The 15,836-nt window shown below is 41.3% G+C and overlaps 2 protein-coding genes across 7 annotated transcripts in view; one reads left to right on the top strand and one right to left on the bottom strand.

Annotated features, from left to right (window-relative positions):
• Positions 1–949: 949 nt before the first annotated feature.
• rps17 (ribosomal protein S17) lies at positions 950–3,713 on the top strand. Its single transcript, XM_066647729.1, has 5 exons — positions 950–1,016; positions 1,653–1,804; positions 2,075–2,180; positions 2,863–2,928; positions 3,244–3,713. Exons 1-5 carry the CDS (start codon positions 1,014–1,016, stop codon positions 3,316–3,318), a joined length of 402 nt encoding a protein of 133 aa, XP_066503826.1. The 5' UTR covers positions 950–1,013; the 3' UTR covers positions 3,319–3,713.
• Positions 3,714–5,031: 1,318 nt separating this feature from the next.
• Positions 5,032–15,836, bottom strand: part of neo1a (neogenin 1a) — a 159,477-nt gene continuing 148,672 nt past the window's right edge. The window contains exons 17-29 of one of the 6 annotated variants that reach the window (XM_066647223.1): positions 14,938–15,170; positions 14,506–14,644; positions 13,686–13,793; positions 13,355–13,549; positions 13,037–13,069; positions 12,536–12,577; positions 11,894–12,029; positions 11,512–11,747; positions 10,638–10,730; positions 9,790–9,948; positions 8,448–8,699; positions 8,002–8,126; positions 5,032–7,274 (exon numbers count right to left, since the gene is read on the bottom strand). In XM_066647223.1, coding sequence (XP_066503320.1) covers positions 7,194–7,274; positions 8,002–8,126; positions 8,448–8,699; positions 9,790–9,948; positions 10,638–10,730; positions 11,512–11,747; positions 11,894–12,029; positions 12,536–12,577; positions 13,037–13,069; positions 13,355–13,549; positions 13,686–13,793; positions 14,506–14,644; positions 14,938–15,170 — 1,832 coding nt within the window. In that variant the 3' untranslated portion in view covers positions 5,032–7,193. Of the gene's footprint in view, positions 7,278–7,344; positions 7,460–8,001; positions 8,127–8,447; positions 8,700–9,789; positions 9,949–10,637; positions 10,731–11,511; positions 11,748–11,893; positions 12,030–12,535; positions 12,578–13,036; positions 13,070–13,354; positions 13,550–13,685; positions 13,794–14,505; positions 14,645–14,937; positions 15,171–15,836 lie in introns of those variants that run through there. The other 5 variants (XM_066647222.1, XM_066647225.1, XM_066647226.1 and 2 more) reach the window with 5 other exon arrangements.

Below are 15,836 nucleotides of genomic sequence, written 5' to 3'. Positions count from 1 at the left end.
GTAAAAAAGTTCTGACAACCTATAAAGTGTCCTGACAGTACAATTAAATGTGAGAAACAGTTATCCATGTGAGGACATCTGGCCCGAACAAACATAAAAATACGCCACCCCACACACACAAGCAGTGTTTGTTAATTACACTGAAAACGTAATGCAATCTGCAAAAGCAGATTAGTAATAATTTTAAAAATAAATAAAATTATGTCAGTAGGGAACTCTGGATTTTCTCTAAGCGGCCGTCATTTTAGAGCAACGTTATTAAATAATTACTTAGTGACCAGGTTGTTCAGACAACATAATCAGTTCCACTTTTTGACAACGTTGTAAGAAATTAGACAACGTTGTTTTCTGGGAGAGCGCCTGTTTCTGCTGGTTCTTAATCACATTGACTAATGCATTAATGCCCACTGGTCTAGGATTCAGGATGTGCACCCTCTGGTGGCAGGTAGATGAATTACACTGGCAAACAAGCACTCCTGAGAAACTGCTTAGTGCACCTTTATTCAAACGTATGTCCTAAGTGTGACTGCAATTTGAATGTGTATTAGCCATAATTAATATTGTGACTTAATCGTTTTATTCCCAAAATGTCTTATTTTATACTAGAGAAAGATATGCTAAGCATTTATACAGTTTTAGAGCATTCTGATGTTCATCAGGAAATACACAGTAAACAGTGGCTTGCAATGTTCTAAATATATTTTTAAAATACAACTCTATAAATAAGAGCTGTGTGAAATCTCCAAAAAGCATTGTGTGTTAAAATGATACAGAACTACTGTGTGGTTCTTCAGAGCACCTTTAGATTTTTCGGTGCTACATCAACCTTAAAACATTATTTTACATTTTTTGTGTACCACAAAAGCGTTATTTTTTATTTATTTAATTTTAAATACGTGTTGCTGATTAGCGCTTTTTCACAGCAATACAACCGGGACTTTTATTTTGTGGCTGCCATAATATTTCCCCCCCGCGTGGTCTCAAACAGGTCCTTTTGCGAGCTCTGAACCAAGATGGTGGGTTGTTTACAGTGAAGCAGTAACCGACTCCAATCCGCAATAATCCCCCTCTCTCCCCGCAGCCACCGCGACCACAGCTCACCGCCTCGGCCCCTCGCGGCTCTACGGAGTGTTTTCGCTCAGTAGTTTGGAGGAAGGCGCGTGTATCGTGTGTATTTTAATCTGGAGACGGGATCCGACCCGCAGCGAATCTGCTCAAATCAAATTCACAAAGCGGAGTTTGTTTTTAGCCGGAGCCTAAGGTTAAGGCAGGAGTATTGATGAGTACAGACGAAGGCTAGTCCCAAAAGACTGTCCTCAAATCCGGGATCAAGTTATCTGGTTAACTCGCATCCTGCTCCGTGGAAAATCCAGCTCTTCTGTTTACATAAGCCATTAAAACATAACATACAGAGCACCGTCAAAAGAGCAGAAAGCCCGTCAAACTCAGACTCGTGAAAAACTAGTGTTTGAACTGAAATTTCCAGTTTTATTTGTATTTTTTTTGTTTCCCAGATGTAGTTTTAATGCTAAAACACACAAACTAATTATTTATAGATGTTGTAAGTGTAGAATTAGACTAACGCCATTCTACTCCCTATAATCATTACATTTAATTCAGCTGTTATTTTTATTATTATTGTTATTATTTAGGGGCGTGTAAGAACCAAAACAGTGAAGAAGGCGGCTCGGGTGATCATAGAGAAATACTACACCCGCCTGGGCAGCGACTTCCACATCAACAAGAGAGTCTGTGAAGAAATCGCCATCATCCCCAGCAAACCTCTGCGCAACAAGATCGCAGGGTGAGAGCACAGGCCACAGCCGAATCAGCCGACACCGGAAAACATTCAGGGGGAAGAGAGGACACTGTTGCTTCTGAATATTAAATACATTTGTCTTTGGGTCTGTTTTGTGTTCCACTGCCTTGAATGCATTGTAAAGTTTAAGGTGGCAGTGTGTTAGGAAGTATGTCATATGTGTTTGCATCAGTTCCATTGAGACAAATGCCTAGACCTGGACCGGTTGTTTCCATGTGTCAGCAACATGCATGAAGTAAACACTCCTCTGCACAGGTATGTGACGCATCTGATGAAGAGAATCCAGAGGGGTCCAGTCAGGGGCATCTCCATCAAGCTCCAGGAGGAGGAAAGGGAGAGGAGAGACAACTACGTCCCAGAGGTCAGTTGGTACCTGTTTGAACTGCCGGTTTTTCCTGTAAAAAAATATGTAAGCTACATTCCAAACGCTAGGCAATATTTTCAAAATTCCTCAGAAGCTGGGCCAATCAAACGGATTCATCAGTTTTAGCCTAGAAACGCAGCTACAGTCTGAGGATTTTAGCTTTTAGTAATTGGAACACTGAATGTGTATATTGTGTGTTCTGATATATATTTGAAGATTTTTAATTATTTAAAATGTAATTAACATAAATTATAATAAAAGATAAGATACTTCATAGCTTTCTTGGCTTACAGCTTTTGGAACCCAGATTTAGTATCGATTAGGCCTCAGTGATAGTCACTGTTCAAAATCACATACACATAATAATAAAAATAGTTTTTAAAATGAACGTTTAAGAAGAACAGTTTGCTCCGACCTTTTCACAAAAACAGATCATGTTTTGTTGTGTTCCAGTCAGATTTATGTGACGTTTCGTTACTATCTTTAAACGAGCCACAATATATTTGCGTGTGTTGACGCTGGTCACAAAGACGTTAAATATCAGTATTTAGTTTCTATATGGAGCCATGTTTTGATAATGATTTCTTGGGAATGCTTACCATCCCTCTGCAGTCGTGTAGCTGTAGAAACATCTGCTGAAACCACAGGTATGATTTTAAATGAGTGCTGTTTTTGTCAGGTCTCTGCTCTGGATCAGGAGGTCATTGAGGTAGACCCTGACACTAAAGAAATGTTGAAGATGCTGGTGAGTTATTACAGTTACTACACAGTTGTAGATCCATTAGGACAGTGCTTTTAAAGCTGATGGACTGCTTTAAAGTTTGAAAACAAATAGAACTGAACAGAACAATGTGAACAAACTCAGAAGTCTCACTGATTGATTAACTCAAGCAGAGTTCATTCTCTTCTTGTATATTACCATATCTTGATTCTCATCTGAGGGCTCCCTGTTTTCGTGCTGAGTTGGTTTTTCCACTTTGAATTTTTCCATATTTGTTCAGGAATGAGCTGCAGTTTTTACAATTACAAAGGGGAAACAACACGATCGTTTGTTTTACAGGACTTCAACAGCCTGCCCAGTCTGCAGGTCACGCAGCCAACCGTTGGAATGAACTTCAGAACTCCCAGAATGTAGACATTTCCAATTAATAAAGCTTGAATGAACATGTGGCCAATTATTGGTGCCAGTTTCTGCTGTGTCCTGAGTGCCCTGATCTACAATAACTCATTTTATAAAACATTAAAAATCATGGATAAACCGGAAAAACAGATGTTTGAGATGTTTGTCAGTTTTTCCAGTGGAGTCTGAGAAAGCTCTGCCTCCAGCCTTCGTATTTCTAAACGATGTGGACAACATTCATTACTCTCTCTCTACATATAAACCTTATATACAATATAATTATTTTTCTTCTAAAAATATTTGCATTTTTAATTTGATGGTTCCAAACATCGGGAGAGTGGCATGTTTACCTTCTGTGTTCATCATCTCTTCTTCTGGGAACTGAGTTGAGATATTTTTCCTGTTCTTTAACTACAACACTTCACGGCAAAAAATAAATAATAATAATAATAATGTAATGGCTTGGACTTAGTTTAACACCTCTTTTTCTCTACAGTGCAGTGGTGTTCTCATCCATGCAGAATGTGTATCATAATTGTCTTTCTAAAATAAGCACTTCGTCCTTTAAAAATGACAATCTTGGCAGCAGCACATTGCTCCAAACCCTGTGTATATCATTTAGCTTTAACGGTGCCTACACAGATGTGCAAGTCACCTGTGCTGAGTACACAAATGCCCCCCAATACCATCTTAGATGCTGGCTTCAGCCCAGAGGATACTTCATACAAGATTTCCAAAAAGAAAAGATTTCCACGTTAAAAGGAGCTCAGACCCTGGACCCTGTTTGTATAGTTTCTGCTTTGCGCGACAGTAGTAATATACTGTAGAATTGTTTTTAAAATGCCATGCCACCTGAGGGTCTGAAGATCAGCTTTGTCATATATAGTGTGTATAAAGATTTCTCCTCATTCCCTGAATTTTTGGTACCACTGTGGAATAAGCCTACACTTATAAAGGTTTATAAACAGTTTTATTATATGGTTATTAATTAGGTTGTAAACACCTAACAAGTCATTAATAATCATATTAACACATGAAGTCTTGGGAAGTGTGATGGTAAAAGAATAAACTAAGCCCTGAGAATGTGAATTACTCATGTCACATGTTAAGGTACACACCACATTTTTATTAATGTCTAAAATCTTCAATGTCTTTAACGTTGGTTAAATGTATCAACAAATATGTGCTGGAGCTGACAGAGCTGTGGTGGTGAGGTCAGTATACGGCAAGCTCTGAGGTTTAACAGTGGAGATGAATGTGGGTTCACTATTGAGCAAATAACAGGCCGGTTAGACTTCCTATGTGTTATTACTGATTGTTAAAAACTATTACAAATGTTAAACCATTTATAAACCTTTATAAACGTAGTCCTATTCTAAAGTCGTACTGAATCTTTTAATATCACTGTTGGGAAAAAAGTACAGTAGAGGTATGTTATTGTTCATTAACGGTACAAACAGTGTAAATGTTCCTTTAAAGGAGTTAAAGTCCAGTTGTGTTTAAGTGTTTTGCACATCTTTGGAAATGGGGTTTGAACATTTCTTACAGAAAAGCAATCACTTACAGGGAAAGAGCATTAAAACGTAGGCTCTATTCTACTCTCTAAAATGACACAGTGCACAGAGAGACTGCTTTGATCTCTGCCCTGGATCTGATCTGACTGAATGCATCTCCTCAGACCTCACTGTGATTAAATTCATGTTAAAGATGCCCTGAATCCACAGTGTGTCTGGAGGGAATGGTCACACAGCAGAGCAGCGTAGACAAGGCTTTTAACTTTTAAAACCCCCACCCCCACCCCCAACACCCAAAACAAAACAAACAAAAACAGATTCTTGCATTTTGTATTTACAACCAACAAAGCCACACCCCCATGCGTAATCACTGTAGCAAATAACGTAGAAAATACAAAATCACCCAAGACTTTTTTTTTTTTTTTTAAATTTGTTTTTTTTAAAAAGCCACAGAGTATTCTACAGACAGCAAAAATCTTTGTACAGAAATAAGCAACAATAGAATTCCTCATCTGCAAACACTGTAAAACCTGTCGCTCAAATACCGTCTCAGAGGCAAAAAAAACAAGATGAACAAATGAACAAGACCAGCTGCCTACCGCTAAGCTATGACACTACGTTACACAAATAGAGCTTTAGATTAAAAACACAGGAAATGTAAGAAATGTTTTTTTTGTTGTTTTTTCTGTTTGTTTTTTCTTCCCCGAAGTTGTTGAAAAAGTGCAATAAAAGTTTAGGTTTACTGTCTACAGTTGTATTAGTTTATCCCAAAAAATGTAATCCTCTCACTGGACCGTGTTCATACAATAATCCCCTCATTTCTTACCATCGTACTGACATTCAAAAAGGATGCAGAAGATGAGAGCAGAGCGTAGAAATTAGAGCAAACAATTATGATTGCAGTGATCTTTTGTCTTTGGGTACAAAGGGCAGAAGGGAAATGATGTCCAGCAGGCAATGGCTGTTTTTTTTTCCTTTCACATTGAGATTCCATACAGAATAAGATAATTCTTCATATATATAAAAAACTATGTTACAAGAATAAGAAGAGGAGGGGGGAGAGAACATGACCTCAGGGAGTCCTGGTTGAAAGGTCAGCATTATTTGCACTTTACACTTTAAAGTGTAGTGGATGTGGCTGAACACACACACACACACAGCAAAACGGTAAAATTCTCGTTGTTTACACATTCGGATTTAGAGCAGGACACTAAAGCACTTGTGCATTGAACTGGAGCCCAACGGCGGATGATGAGACGATTCCGGTTTGTGAAGTGTCTACTGCATATTCCTATGTAACAGATCCGCAGGTTTTTGGGAAAATTATAGGAAAAACCTAAAGTCCAACCTGACTTTAATTTAAACGTAGCACGAGGAAAACCCAGGAGCAGTAAACTGACCGACTGGCATAGTTCAGTGAGAATAAGTCAGCGTTACTCCACAGTGCTGAGCCGTATAGGCCTTTCCCTCCGTAATCAAACAGCACGATGAGTGTCGGAGCAGACAGAAATATAAGGCAATAGATAAGGACCTCCCGTTTGCAAAGAACACAAAAAATCAGTTTCGTACCAAGGGCAACACAATGTCACAATAAAATCTCCTATTAATCTGTCTCAGAAAACGGAGCACGGACTCTCCCAGAGAGGAACGAGCGCAGCATGGAAGGCTTGTGCACTCCCAAACAAAAAAAAAAAAAGAGAAAACAATGAATAATGAGGCAGTTTTGAACTTATATACATATCTAAAAGTGTATATGTATATAAAATAATACAAAAAATATTTAGAAAACAATAAAATGGCACAATATATGACATACAAAAATGGGAACGACGTCATTCAATCAAAATGCTTAATACAAAAATGAGTTATAGAAATAAAAGAACAATGTCTAGGGTTCGGTTCACCTCACTGGAACGAGGAGGGGGGGCGGGGCAATATATATATTTATATATAGATACAAAAACGCACAAAGGAAAGACACAAATGAAACACTGTAATTGTGCCTAATGAGCACCAACACGAACACCAGCGTACGGTAGTCCTCCTTTTTTCGTAGGATAACAAAACGGTGTCTTTTGAAGCGGTCTCCGTAGCGAGAAAAAGGAGAAAACGAAGGTAACTGGACATTACTGGTGAGAGAAGAATCTCCTGGTCGAAGGGATCGCTGTCCACAGAGAAATCTTCACTCCTTTAAAGGATGGCCATTTCCTTCCTGAGAATTAGCAAGGCAAGCCAAACGTCATGAGTTTCTTTGTCTTTTCTCTTTCTCTCTCAATGTTATGTAGGACTGGAGAGTTGTCCACCCTGCTGGGGTCACGTTTAGAACTGTGTGTGTGTGTGTGTGTGTGTGTGAGAAAGAGTGTGGGTGTGTTGTGCTCAGGCTGTTGTGATAGCATTCAGGTCCTTCATTAAACCCTCCAGGTGAGCCATTTCCTCCGACAGCTCGTCCGTCTCGTACTTCTGAGGAAGAGGAAGAGGGTTACTGCAGGGGTGGGGTCGGGTGGGGTGGGGTGGGGGTCAGAAGACAGCCTTGGGATGAGGGGAGAGGAGGAGGCGAGTAAGGGCTAGGGGCTGGGTTTATGAATAAGGCTTAGGAATGGTTGGAGCTTTGGGGTAAGTTACGGAAGAGACAGTCAGAGATACTGCAGAGCGGAAGCAGCGTTCCCAGAGGGAAACGAAACAATCACAGTCAGGAGTCCATGAAAACATGCCATGTGTTTTATCACCGATGCAGGGTGAAATAAAAAGTAACAATGCAGAAAATGAATTAAAAGCATGCAACGACGCATTCAAACAGCAGCCAAGAAATGTTGGAGTTAAAAAGGAGAGCAAAGAGATTTGAGAGAGGGAAAATAAACCGGATTAAAATCACATTGGAAATGCAGAGTATTTTCACTAATGAATGTATGAATTTCAAAGCTGGATGAGAGCAACATTTGAATAAGAGCTGTGTGCCACATGGAAACACTTCAGCTTCATCTGTCTGCCTTTTCTAGAAGGTAACTGTTGGGTCCCACTGTAAATGGGCCTCGTGTCAATGCAGATTCTGCAGGTCTGGTCTGGAGTTACAGACCAAAGCAACACGGACGCATCAGGCAGATAAAAGCTGGAGTATTCCTCTGATGAAAAGAGTGATGTGAGGCTTTACTGAGCTGATATAAAACAGGCTGGAAGTGGTACTCACGCCTTCAGTGTCTTCGTGTATTTTGCTGGTTTCTGACACGTCCGGTGCGTTGGGCACTATGACGGGCATCGGTGTCCTCGTCCTGCCCAGCGTCCCGATGGAGGCCGTCTTGACTGAGTGGGGACCTGAAAACATACCCCGGCCGTTCTCAATTAATCACCCTGCTCCGATCACATGAAAACAACACTCCTGCACACTTTAAAGGAAACCTACTATTTATTGTGCTATGTTTTAAGATTTTATTCATTGGCAAAATACTGCACATGCAAAAGTTAACACACGTTATTTTTAAACAAATTAGATTGTAATTATGCTCTATAATTGGAATAAAAGTGTTATTTTACTGAGATTCATGTCTCGTGTGCTTGTTTTTACACGAAAAATCAACAAAACCACTGGAGAAAATGGCTGAATGCTGTTGTCTGAGTTGGGATGAGGGTCACTACCTGTCTGGGAGAGCAGTGGGGTGCTGGGCAGTGCAACCCCCTCGTACTGGGCCGCGTGTGGAGGGACGGCTGGAACGGCAAAGCTCTTGAGCGGGTGTGTGGGTCGCACATGAGCGGTTGGTGGATTGTAGCCGGACTCCTCCTCAGCTGCTGAGCTGTGGTAGCTGACATCTGTCTCCGAGTGGTCAGTGGCGCAGGACTGTTGGGCTGAGGCCGGGAGCAGGTCAGTGCTGGGAGTGTTTCTCACTGACTCTGGAAAATCACACACACATACCGAGGTCAATACATACACACACACACACATCTGCAGGGAAAGGCATGGATTCAGGACCTGAAACCAAAGGCTCCCGCGTGTGAGAATGGCATTCTGTTTGGTAACTGACTACAATGTGACTACAATGATATCAATTAGCTGTGATTAACAGGCTGAGAGGAAAGAAGTGAAAATGCTGAGGAAGGAAGATAGCACTAGGAGCAACGGATTGAAAATAAATCAATAAAAATTCATTTATCTATCAGCTCTAGAGTGAATATTCAGACTGTTCTCTCTCTATCACAAGACAAAAAGAGTTTCATCTGAGCCCTAGCCACTAACAATTAGTGAAATACAACCAAAACATGCTCAGCCTCAGATGATGCTAATAGCTTTAGCATGTGGCGCTAATTAACACACTTTTCATTTGGAGCAAGGTAAGTCTGTGTGTTTAAAACGTACTGAAGTTCAAGGCTCCTTCTAGAAGTGGCACTGTGAAATGTAGTTGTTTATTTTCCAAATAAATCAAATGGCTGCTTCCTGCGAATGTAGGTGGTTCTCAGCTAAAGGCTAACACCACACTCTGAAAACAAGCACCTGCTTTTGAGAATAACACAAATGTAACTGTAGAATATTCTCAATGAAAGGGTCTTTTCACAGGAATTATTTGACCCTGAAAATACTGTAAAGTTAGGAAAATAAACCACAATATTTTCATTTTCTGACAGAAAAAGAAGAAAAAAAGAAGGGCTACAGGATATTAGCATTATGACTGCTGAGCACTGATTGGTTATTGGGTAGATGCGCTGACTGAGTTAAAAAGTCCAATAGTTAAATAGTGTTTAAAAATACAGCATCACTGCTCTGGACCGTGAAGCCTAGCACATTTGCCTGTATATGCAAGTCTTAGCAGGGGCAGAAGTATACACCAGCCTTCTGCAAGTCCCTCCCATTTCTTCTAAAACCCTGACGTGTGAGAGACTGAATAGAAGAGAGTAAGGATGCTCTGCAGGAATGTGTGCGTCTGTATCCGGGGCGCGCTGCAGGTTTCTGCTGGGCTCCAGAGCTCTAGGGCTGTAGATGGCTCACCTGAGGACTCGGCCCTGTCTAGATGAGAGATGGGGGTGCTGAGGGCCCGCGAGCTGCTTGGGGGGTGCAGATAGCTGCGGCTCGGCGAGGCCAGGCTGCCCAGGTGATAATGGTGGTGATGGTTATCAAGGGAATGGATGGGGTGAGCACTAATCACGGCTGCGAATGGACACAAATAACAGAGAGGCCATGTTTTTACACACGCACAAGAAATTCCAGCAATGAGAGAATGGGGGAGCAGTGTTCATTTACAGTAACAGCGCATGCACACACAGGACCACTTAGGAAAAGGCAAGCAGCTAGGGTGGAGTTCAAAGCGATGGTTCAGCCCAAAAAAAATATTACACAGGTTTTCCCTTAGGTCAAATATTACTGATCAGGGAAGGCACGTTTAGTGTTCGGTTCTTTAGTTTTAAACAGGAGCTACGAGGCATATACTGCACAGTGGGAATGTAATTTGTATTTATAAGGTAATATATAGTTTTAGCTAAATTACACTGTACTTAGTATGGATTTTAACATTTTGGGGGAAAAAAAGAAAACTGAAAATGCTCAGTAATGTTTGCAATTCCTGAACTGTATATATTTATATCCCAATATTGATCAAATATATTACATCTTCATTCACACTGGGGACCATAGGAAATCTGTGTAAATCGGTGGCTAAAGTACCGCACTAATATCACCAGCAGTACTGCCAGGGTTCAGCTTAAACAAAACATCTATTGGCTCCTATTTAATTAGAATCAACCCTCAAAAACAATGTGTTAAGAATAGGGTTGCTATGGGCTTTTCAGCAGCTTTCTTTTTAATCAGAAGTCTCTGAAGGAAACACTTGGTGCACTTACGCTGAGGGGGCTGAGCATCAAAGGGCATCATCATTTTAGGCCTCATTCCCCGACGCCCCGCCAGTGTAGACATGCTGTCCTCTGACTCATGGCCTGTGAACCAGAGAGTGACCAGCCTATGAGAGAGAGCCATGTCTGCCCAGTCCCCAGGCTTCGCTATTGACTGTTCGCTACTGTGCGCACAGCAGAGTGAATGCATTGAGTGAGTGGCAGTTCTCCTCCAGCAGGGGGCAGTCATCACCCACAAGAGAGGTTAAAGCCAGTCGCCTAGACCGTTGGTGGGCTCTGCTAAAATATGCTACATCACAATGCGTGGCACAGGCAATTCATGAATTTAACGTCCATTTTACCAATTAGCTTTAAACAAACGACCTCTTTTCTGATTGGCTGCCATGTACAATGCATTATTTAAAAAGAGGTCCTGGTTGAAACACTCCTTGTACATTTATTAAGTTTTAAATGAGTAAAGTTAAACTGCTGTGAGTTGAATAAACAGTTGTATGTAAATGTGATTACTCTATAACCTCACACAAAATGTGAATTCAAAACAGTCAAAAAGGAAACAGATTTGAAGCTTTGTTTCCATATATGGACTGGGGAATGAATGGTATGTTTTGAAACTTTGACAGTGAACGAAACCAAAGTCTTGTTTCAAAAATGTTTTCAGTGGCATGGATCCTAAACAAAACATTCGTGATTATCATCTCAGTGAAACTGTGGAGCCCTAGAAGAATGGACTTGTTGAGAACATAATTTCAGTGCAACGCCATACAAACAAGCTGTAAGCACATTTATGCACATCTTCACAGACAAACTGAATGGTGAAAGCAGTGGACGAAGCAGGACTGGAGCCAGGCTATAGTAAAGCTCTCACCACGGTAGGAATTACGTCTCTGGAGCATCGGGTCCATGGTCCCGTCCACTGGAGTGATGTCTTGTGATGTGCGTGGGATGGGGGTGTCTGTCATGACTGGGTTCGGCTCGGGTGACTTATCGATGGGTTTGAGCTCCAAGCGTTCGTGGTGGATCCAAAGATCTGGTGGCTTTAGGTCTTTAGAGTTTCCTTTGTACTTGTGCGAGCCATTGGTGGACTTGCAGGCTGCTCGTTTCCTAAAGGGAAGATCATTAAAGTGGGTCACTTAAACCGTTCAGGGTAGGAATGGACTTGACTGGACTTGAAATGCATGAACTAAGTCATGGAAATAAGCAGCAAACAGACACAGCCTTAAATCCAGACGTGAGCAACAGGCTCTTACTTTTTCTGCTGGGACGTGGTGCGGCGTGTACACAGGAAGGCTCCCACCACAACCACAATGATGGTGAAGGCTCCAACAGACACAATGATGACGATGATGAGGATATGATTATCACCAGGACCTGGCACATCTTGTACTGAACAATAACAATGAAAGAAAATGTTGGAAACCATTTTAAAAACCTTAAATCAATGGCTTAACTAGATACATGAAATGCTGAGGTTTATATATAGATAGTTATGTTTTATGCATCCTTAACCAATAGTACGATCATTCATTTATTCATTATCTTTAACCCCTTATCCAGTTCAGGGTCGAGAGCCTACCCGGAATCACTGGGAGTAAGGCAGGAACACACCCTGGAGTGGGCGTCACACACACTCACAACTACAGACACTTTTGAGTCGCCAATCCACCTGCCAACATGTGTTTTTGGACTGTGGGAGGAAACCGGAGCACCCGGAGGAAACCCACGTGGACACAGGGAGAACACACCAAACTCCTCACAGACAATCACCTGGAGCAGGGCTCGAACCCACAACCTCCAGGTCCCTGGAGCTGTGTGACTGCGCGCTGTGCTGCACACACTAACACACAAGTCTTTTAAACATCTTGTATGTAGAGTACAAATAAATACATTACCAATGCCAGGGCCAGGTGTGCGGTTTCCCATTGTGTTGATAGCTGTGTGAAGAACAGACAAGAGCACATGAGAGCTATACAAATAAACTACTCGTAAAGTGACCAACAACTACTGCTTTTAGCAGCATAACAACAAGCATTTTTATACCATTATTCATGAAGCACTCTTCAAGCCCTTATTACAGCCTGTTTAGTAGCTACCATTATCTTACTCTCTCTCCTATATCAGCAAAATATCAGAACAACCAAAAACTGGCCCCTGATGGACTGCTGTAGTCATGTTTCTGTTACGTCTTACGTGTGCCTCTTGTTGATAATCTGCAGAAGGAAAACTTTTAAGGGTCGTTAGGTGAGCTAATCAGCCGGCTTCTACTTATGCATCCAGCACCTGGCTCTGAGCTCTCAGGGGTTGCCAGCGGAGTTATTCAAAGAGCAGAACAACCAGCATTAAGCCTCAATTCAGGGAGACATTAGAGAGATAAGGAAGGAAGGAGCAATTACCTTGGTCATTAGCCATTTTGTCAGAAGATTCAGCTAGCAGGCCAGAGGGGACAGAGACGGAGAGAGAGAGAAAGAGAAAGATGGGGTTAGCAGGAGTGCCGTAAAGCAAAAGCAAGAAGCCATTGTGTGAGTATCAGTGAGCAGAAAGTGGTAAAGTATATTAGCAGAGGGATAGGGCTTAGCTATGACAAACATCCTGTGAAGTGCATCTATAATCATTTATCTGCCTATATGTATCAGATCACTGGTAATATCCTGCCTAGAAAAGGTGGAGAACTCGAGGAGAACAGGCTTAACACGAACTTCTAAGGCACATACATTTAGGAGTGCGGAAGTGCACGGCCTCAGACATGGGGCCCATGCCCTTGGAGTTGCGAGCCTGCATCTTGAAATAGTACGTGGTGTCGAGGGTCAGGTCCTGGATCTGATAAGTGAGCCGGCTCCCCAACACTGGCTCGATGACCCAGTCATGCATCTCTGCATTTACATCTGTGCTGTAGTAGATAATGTAGCCTGGAACACAGACAGAGGGGAAACCCAATGAATCGATAAGTTTTCTTCTTGATGGCGCATTCATAATGTTGATGAGAGCAAAATATTGTGTTATGAAGTAGATAAGAGAAATGTTTCCTTAGAAGGGAAGCTTTACCTGTAATTTTGCCATTGGCCTCGGAGGGGGGTTGCCAGTTAACTATGATGGTGCGAGGCCGTCCCTCCTTACTGACCACGGTCACATCTTTCGGCACTGAACTGGGAGCTGAGAAAAATGCAATAATAATGATTGATAATAAGACAAAAAAATTACATACAGTAATACCTTGACTTACAGGGTTAATTCGTTCTGTGACAGAATTTGCTCATATTTCAAATTAAAAGTTCCCATTAAAATGAAATGACTAACTTAACTTACGTACTACACACTTAATGCTACAATGCTACAAAAACCAGTGATAGGAAAGAGATGCACGGCAAGGTAACCAAGTGAACTGAACGCTCGCTGGGCCGCCTAGTGGTTGGTGGTGTAAGCTCGCTCGCAACTCAGATGTCTCGCATCATAAAGCATCATAAAAAAAAACAAAAAAGTGACGGCTCGTATCTTGGAAACTTTGTAAGTTGATTCACTCGTAAGTCGAGGTTTCACTGTAATGCACTACTTTTAAAATAATAATTATTCTTTGCTTTTGATTGAACTAGATTTGTGTTGAAAAAAAAAAACAATGACAAATATAAAGAGATAACATAACTGAATATATGCAGAAAAATACAAAATATCCCCAATAAAGATAAATAAGGTCGGATGATTTTTAATTTTCAAAATTGTAACAGAAATCATGTAGCCTTTGTTTTTTTTGCTGTAACATATATATTAAATAAATAAGCAGCTTTTTCTCTAGAAAACAATATCACACTCAAAAATGTTCACATAAAAACATGAAGTAACAGCAAGATAACTCAAGTTGTTGTCTTACTTGCTTCAAACGTTGTCCCATGAGCCGTCATGCTCCAAGTGCTGGTTTTTCTGCCCTTGGTCACCATGACAGAGAACTCATACAGAGTGTTGGGCTTCAGGCCCGTCACCATGTGACTGAGAGTGGTGGTGTTAGCCATCTGAAAAACAGACACACAAATGAGTACAAAAAATGAATCAAAATAAAGAGCATTAATAACAGTAAGAACAGAGACTTCCCTCAAAGAGAACAGGAAGAGTTTATAAATCATACTTAATATGAGTGAGAACACAAACCATAATGCAAGAAAGGCCATCAGCAGAAATTCTCAAACCCTCATGTCTTCAGGGCAGGTTTCCTCCAAAACCAGAACTGGGCACCACTCCACTAACCTAACTTTGCTTTCAGGAGAAAGATGCAGGAGACTTGTTGATTTGGTGCAGTGTACTGTACCTTAAACTTGGTGTTAGCCGGTATGTTGGTCTTCCAGCGCACGGTGTAATAGCGAGCGTCTGTGATCTTCTGGTTCTTGGGCAGCGTGTTGTCAGCCCATGTGACCTTGATGGTGTCATGGTTTAGAACAGAGGCCTGAACGCCCACGGGAGGCATCATGGGAATAGGGTCTGGTACTGGAGTGTATGGAGGATGGAAAAGTTCGTACAAATCAACATCAGGGTCTATGGGGTCTGCAAGCACATTACAATGTCCCATGGCAAAATAAAAAGGGGAAAGGGGAAAAATGAAGTGCAAAAAACAATAAGAACAGAAGGGGGAGGGGGTTCACAAAGAAGATAAATAACCATGTTAATGGGTTAAAACGAGAGGGAGAAGGGAGACAACATGGAGGCAGGATTGGGAGGGAGAAAGAGAGAGAACAGAATTAGAACATCAAGAGACAGATAAATCTCAAGACTCAAGTCTACTGATACTACTTCTACAAGGTCAGTTCAGTAAACTAGTTTAGTTCACTACTACCTACATTACAAAGTGTGGAAGTAAAGAAGGAAGCAAAAGAGGACACAGCTGATACACTTTCCATCAGTTTTCCCCTGAATGTAGACATTAGCCTTAGATCTGGTGCAAAACTAAAGAAGCATACTCCAGAGGCCAAGCGAGTCTTGGCTGAAAGGGTACATTTCTAAAGTGGATTTATAGATATTTTGTTGTTCTGTTACTTTAAACCTCTACCCATTATTCATACAGGAATTAAATGCATCAGAAGACAACATAAAAAAAATATTCCGGCGTCCTTGTATCATTCAAGGTTTCAAAAGAACACTTTAATGCTAAAATACACTTTCCATTAAGGAAACAGCATTGTGTGACGCACACAGAGTTCGGAGGACTCTCAA

Source organism: Hoplias malabaricus, chromosome 16 (assembly GCF_029633855.1).
Source record: "Hoplias malabaricus isolate fHopMal1 chromosome 16, fHopMal1.hap1, whole genome shotgun sequence".
Lineage (NCBI taxonomy): Eukaryota > Metazoa > Chordata > Actinopteri > Characiformes > Erythrinidae > Hoplias > Hoplias malabaricus.
This window is presented reverse-complemented; position numbering and strand designations above follow the sequence as displayed.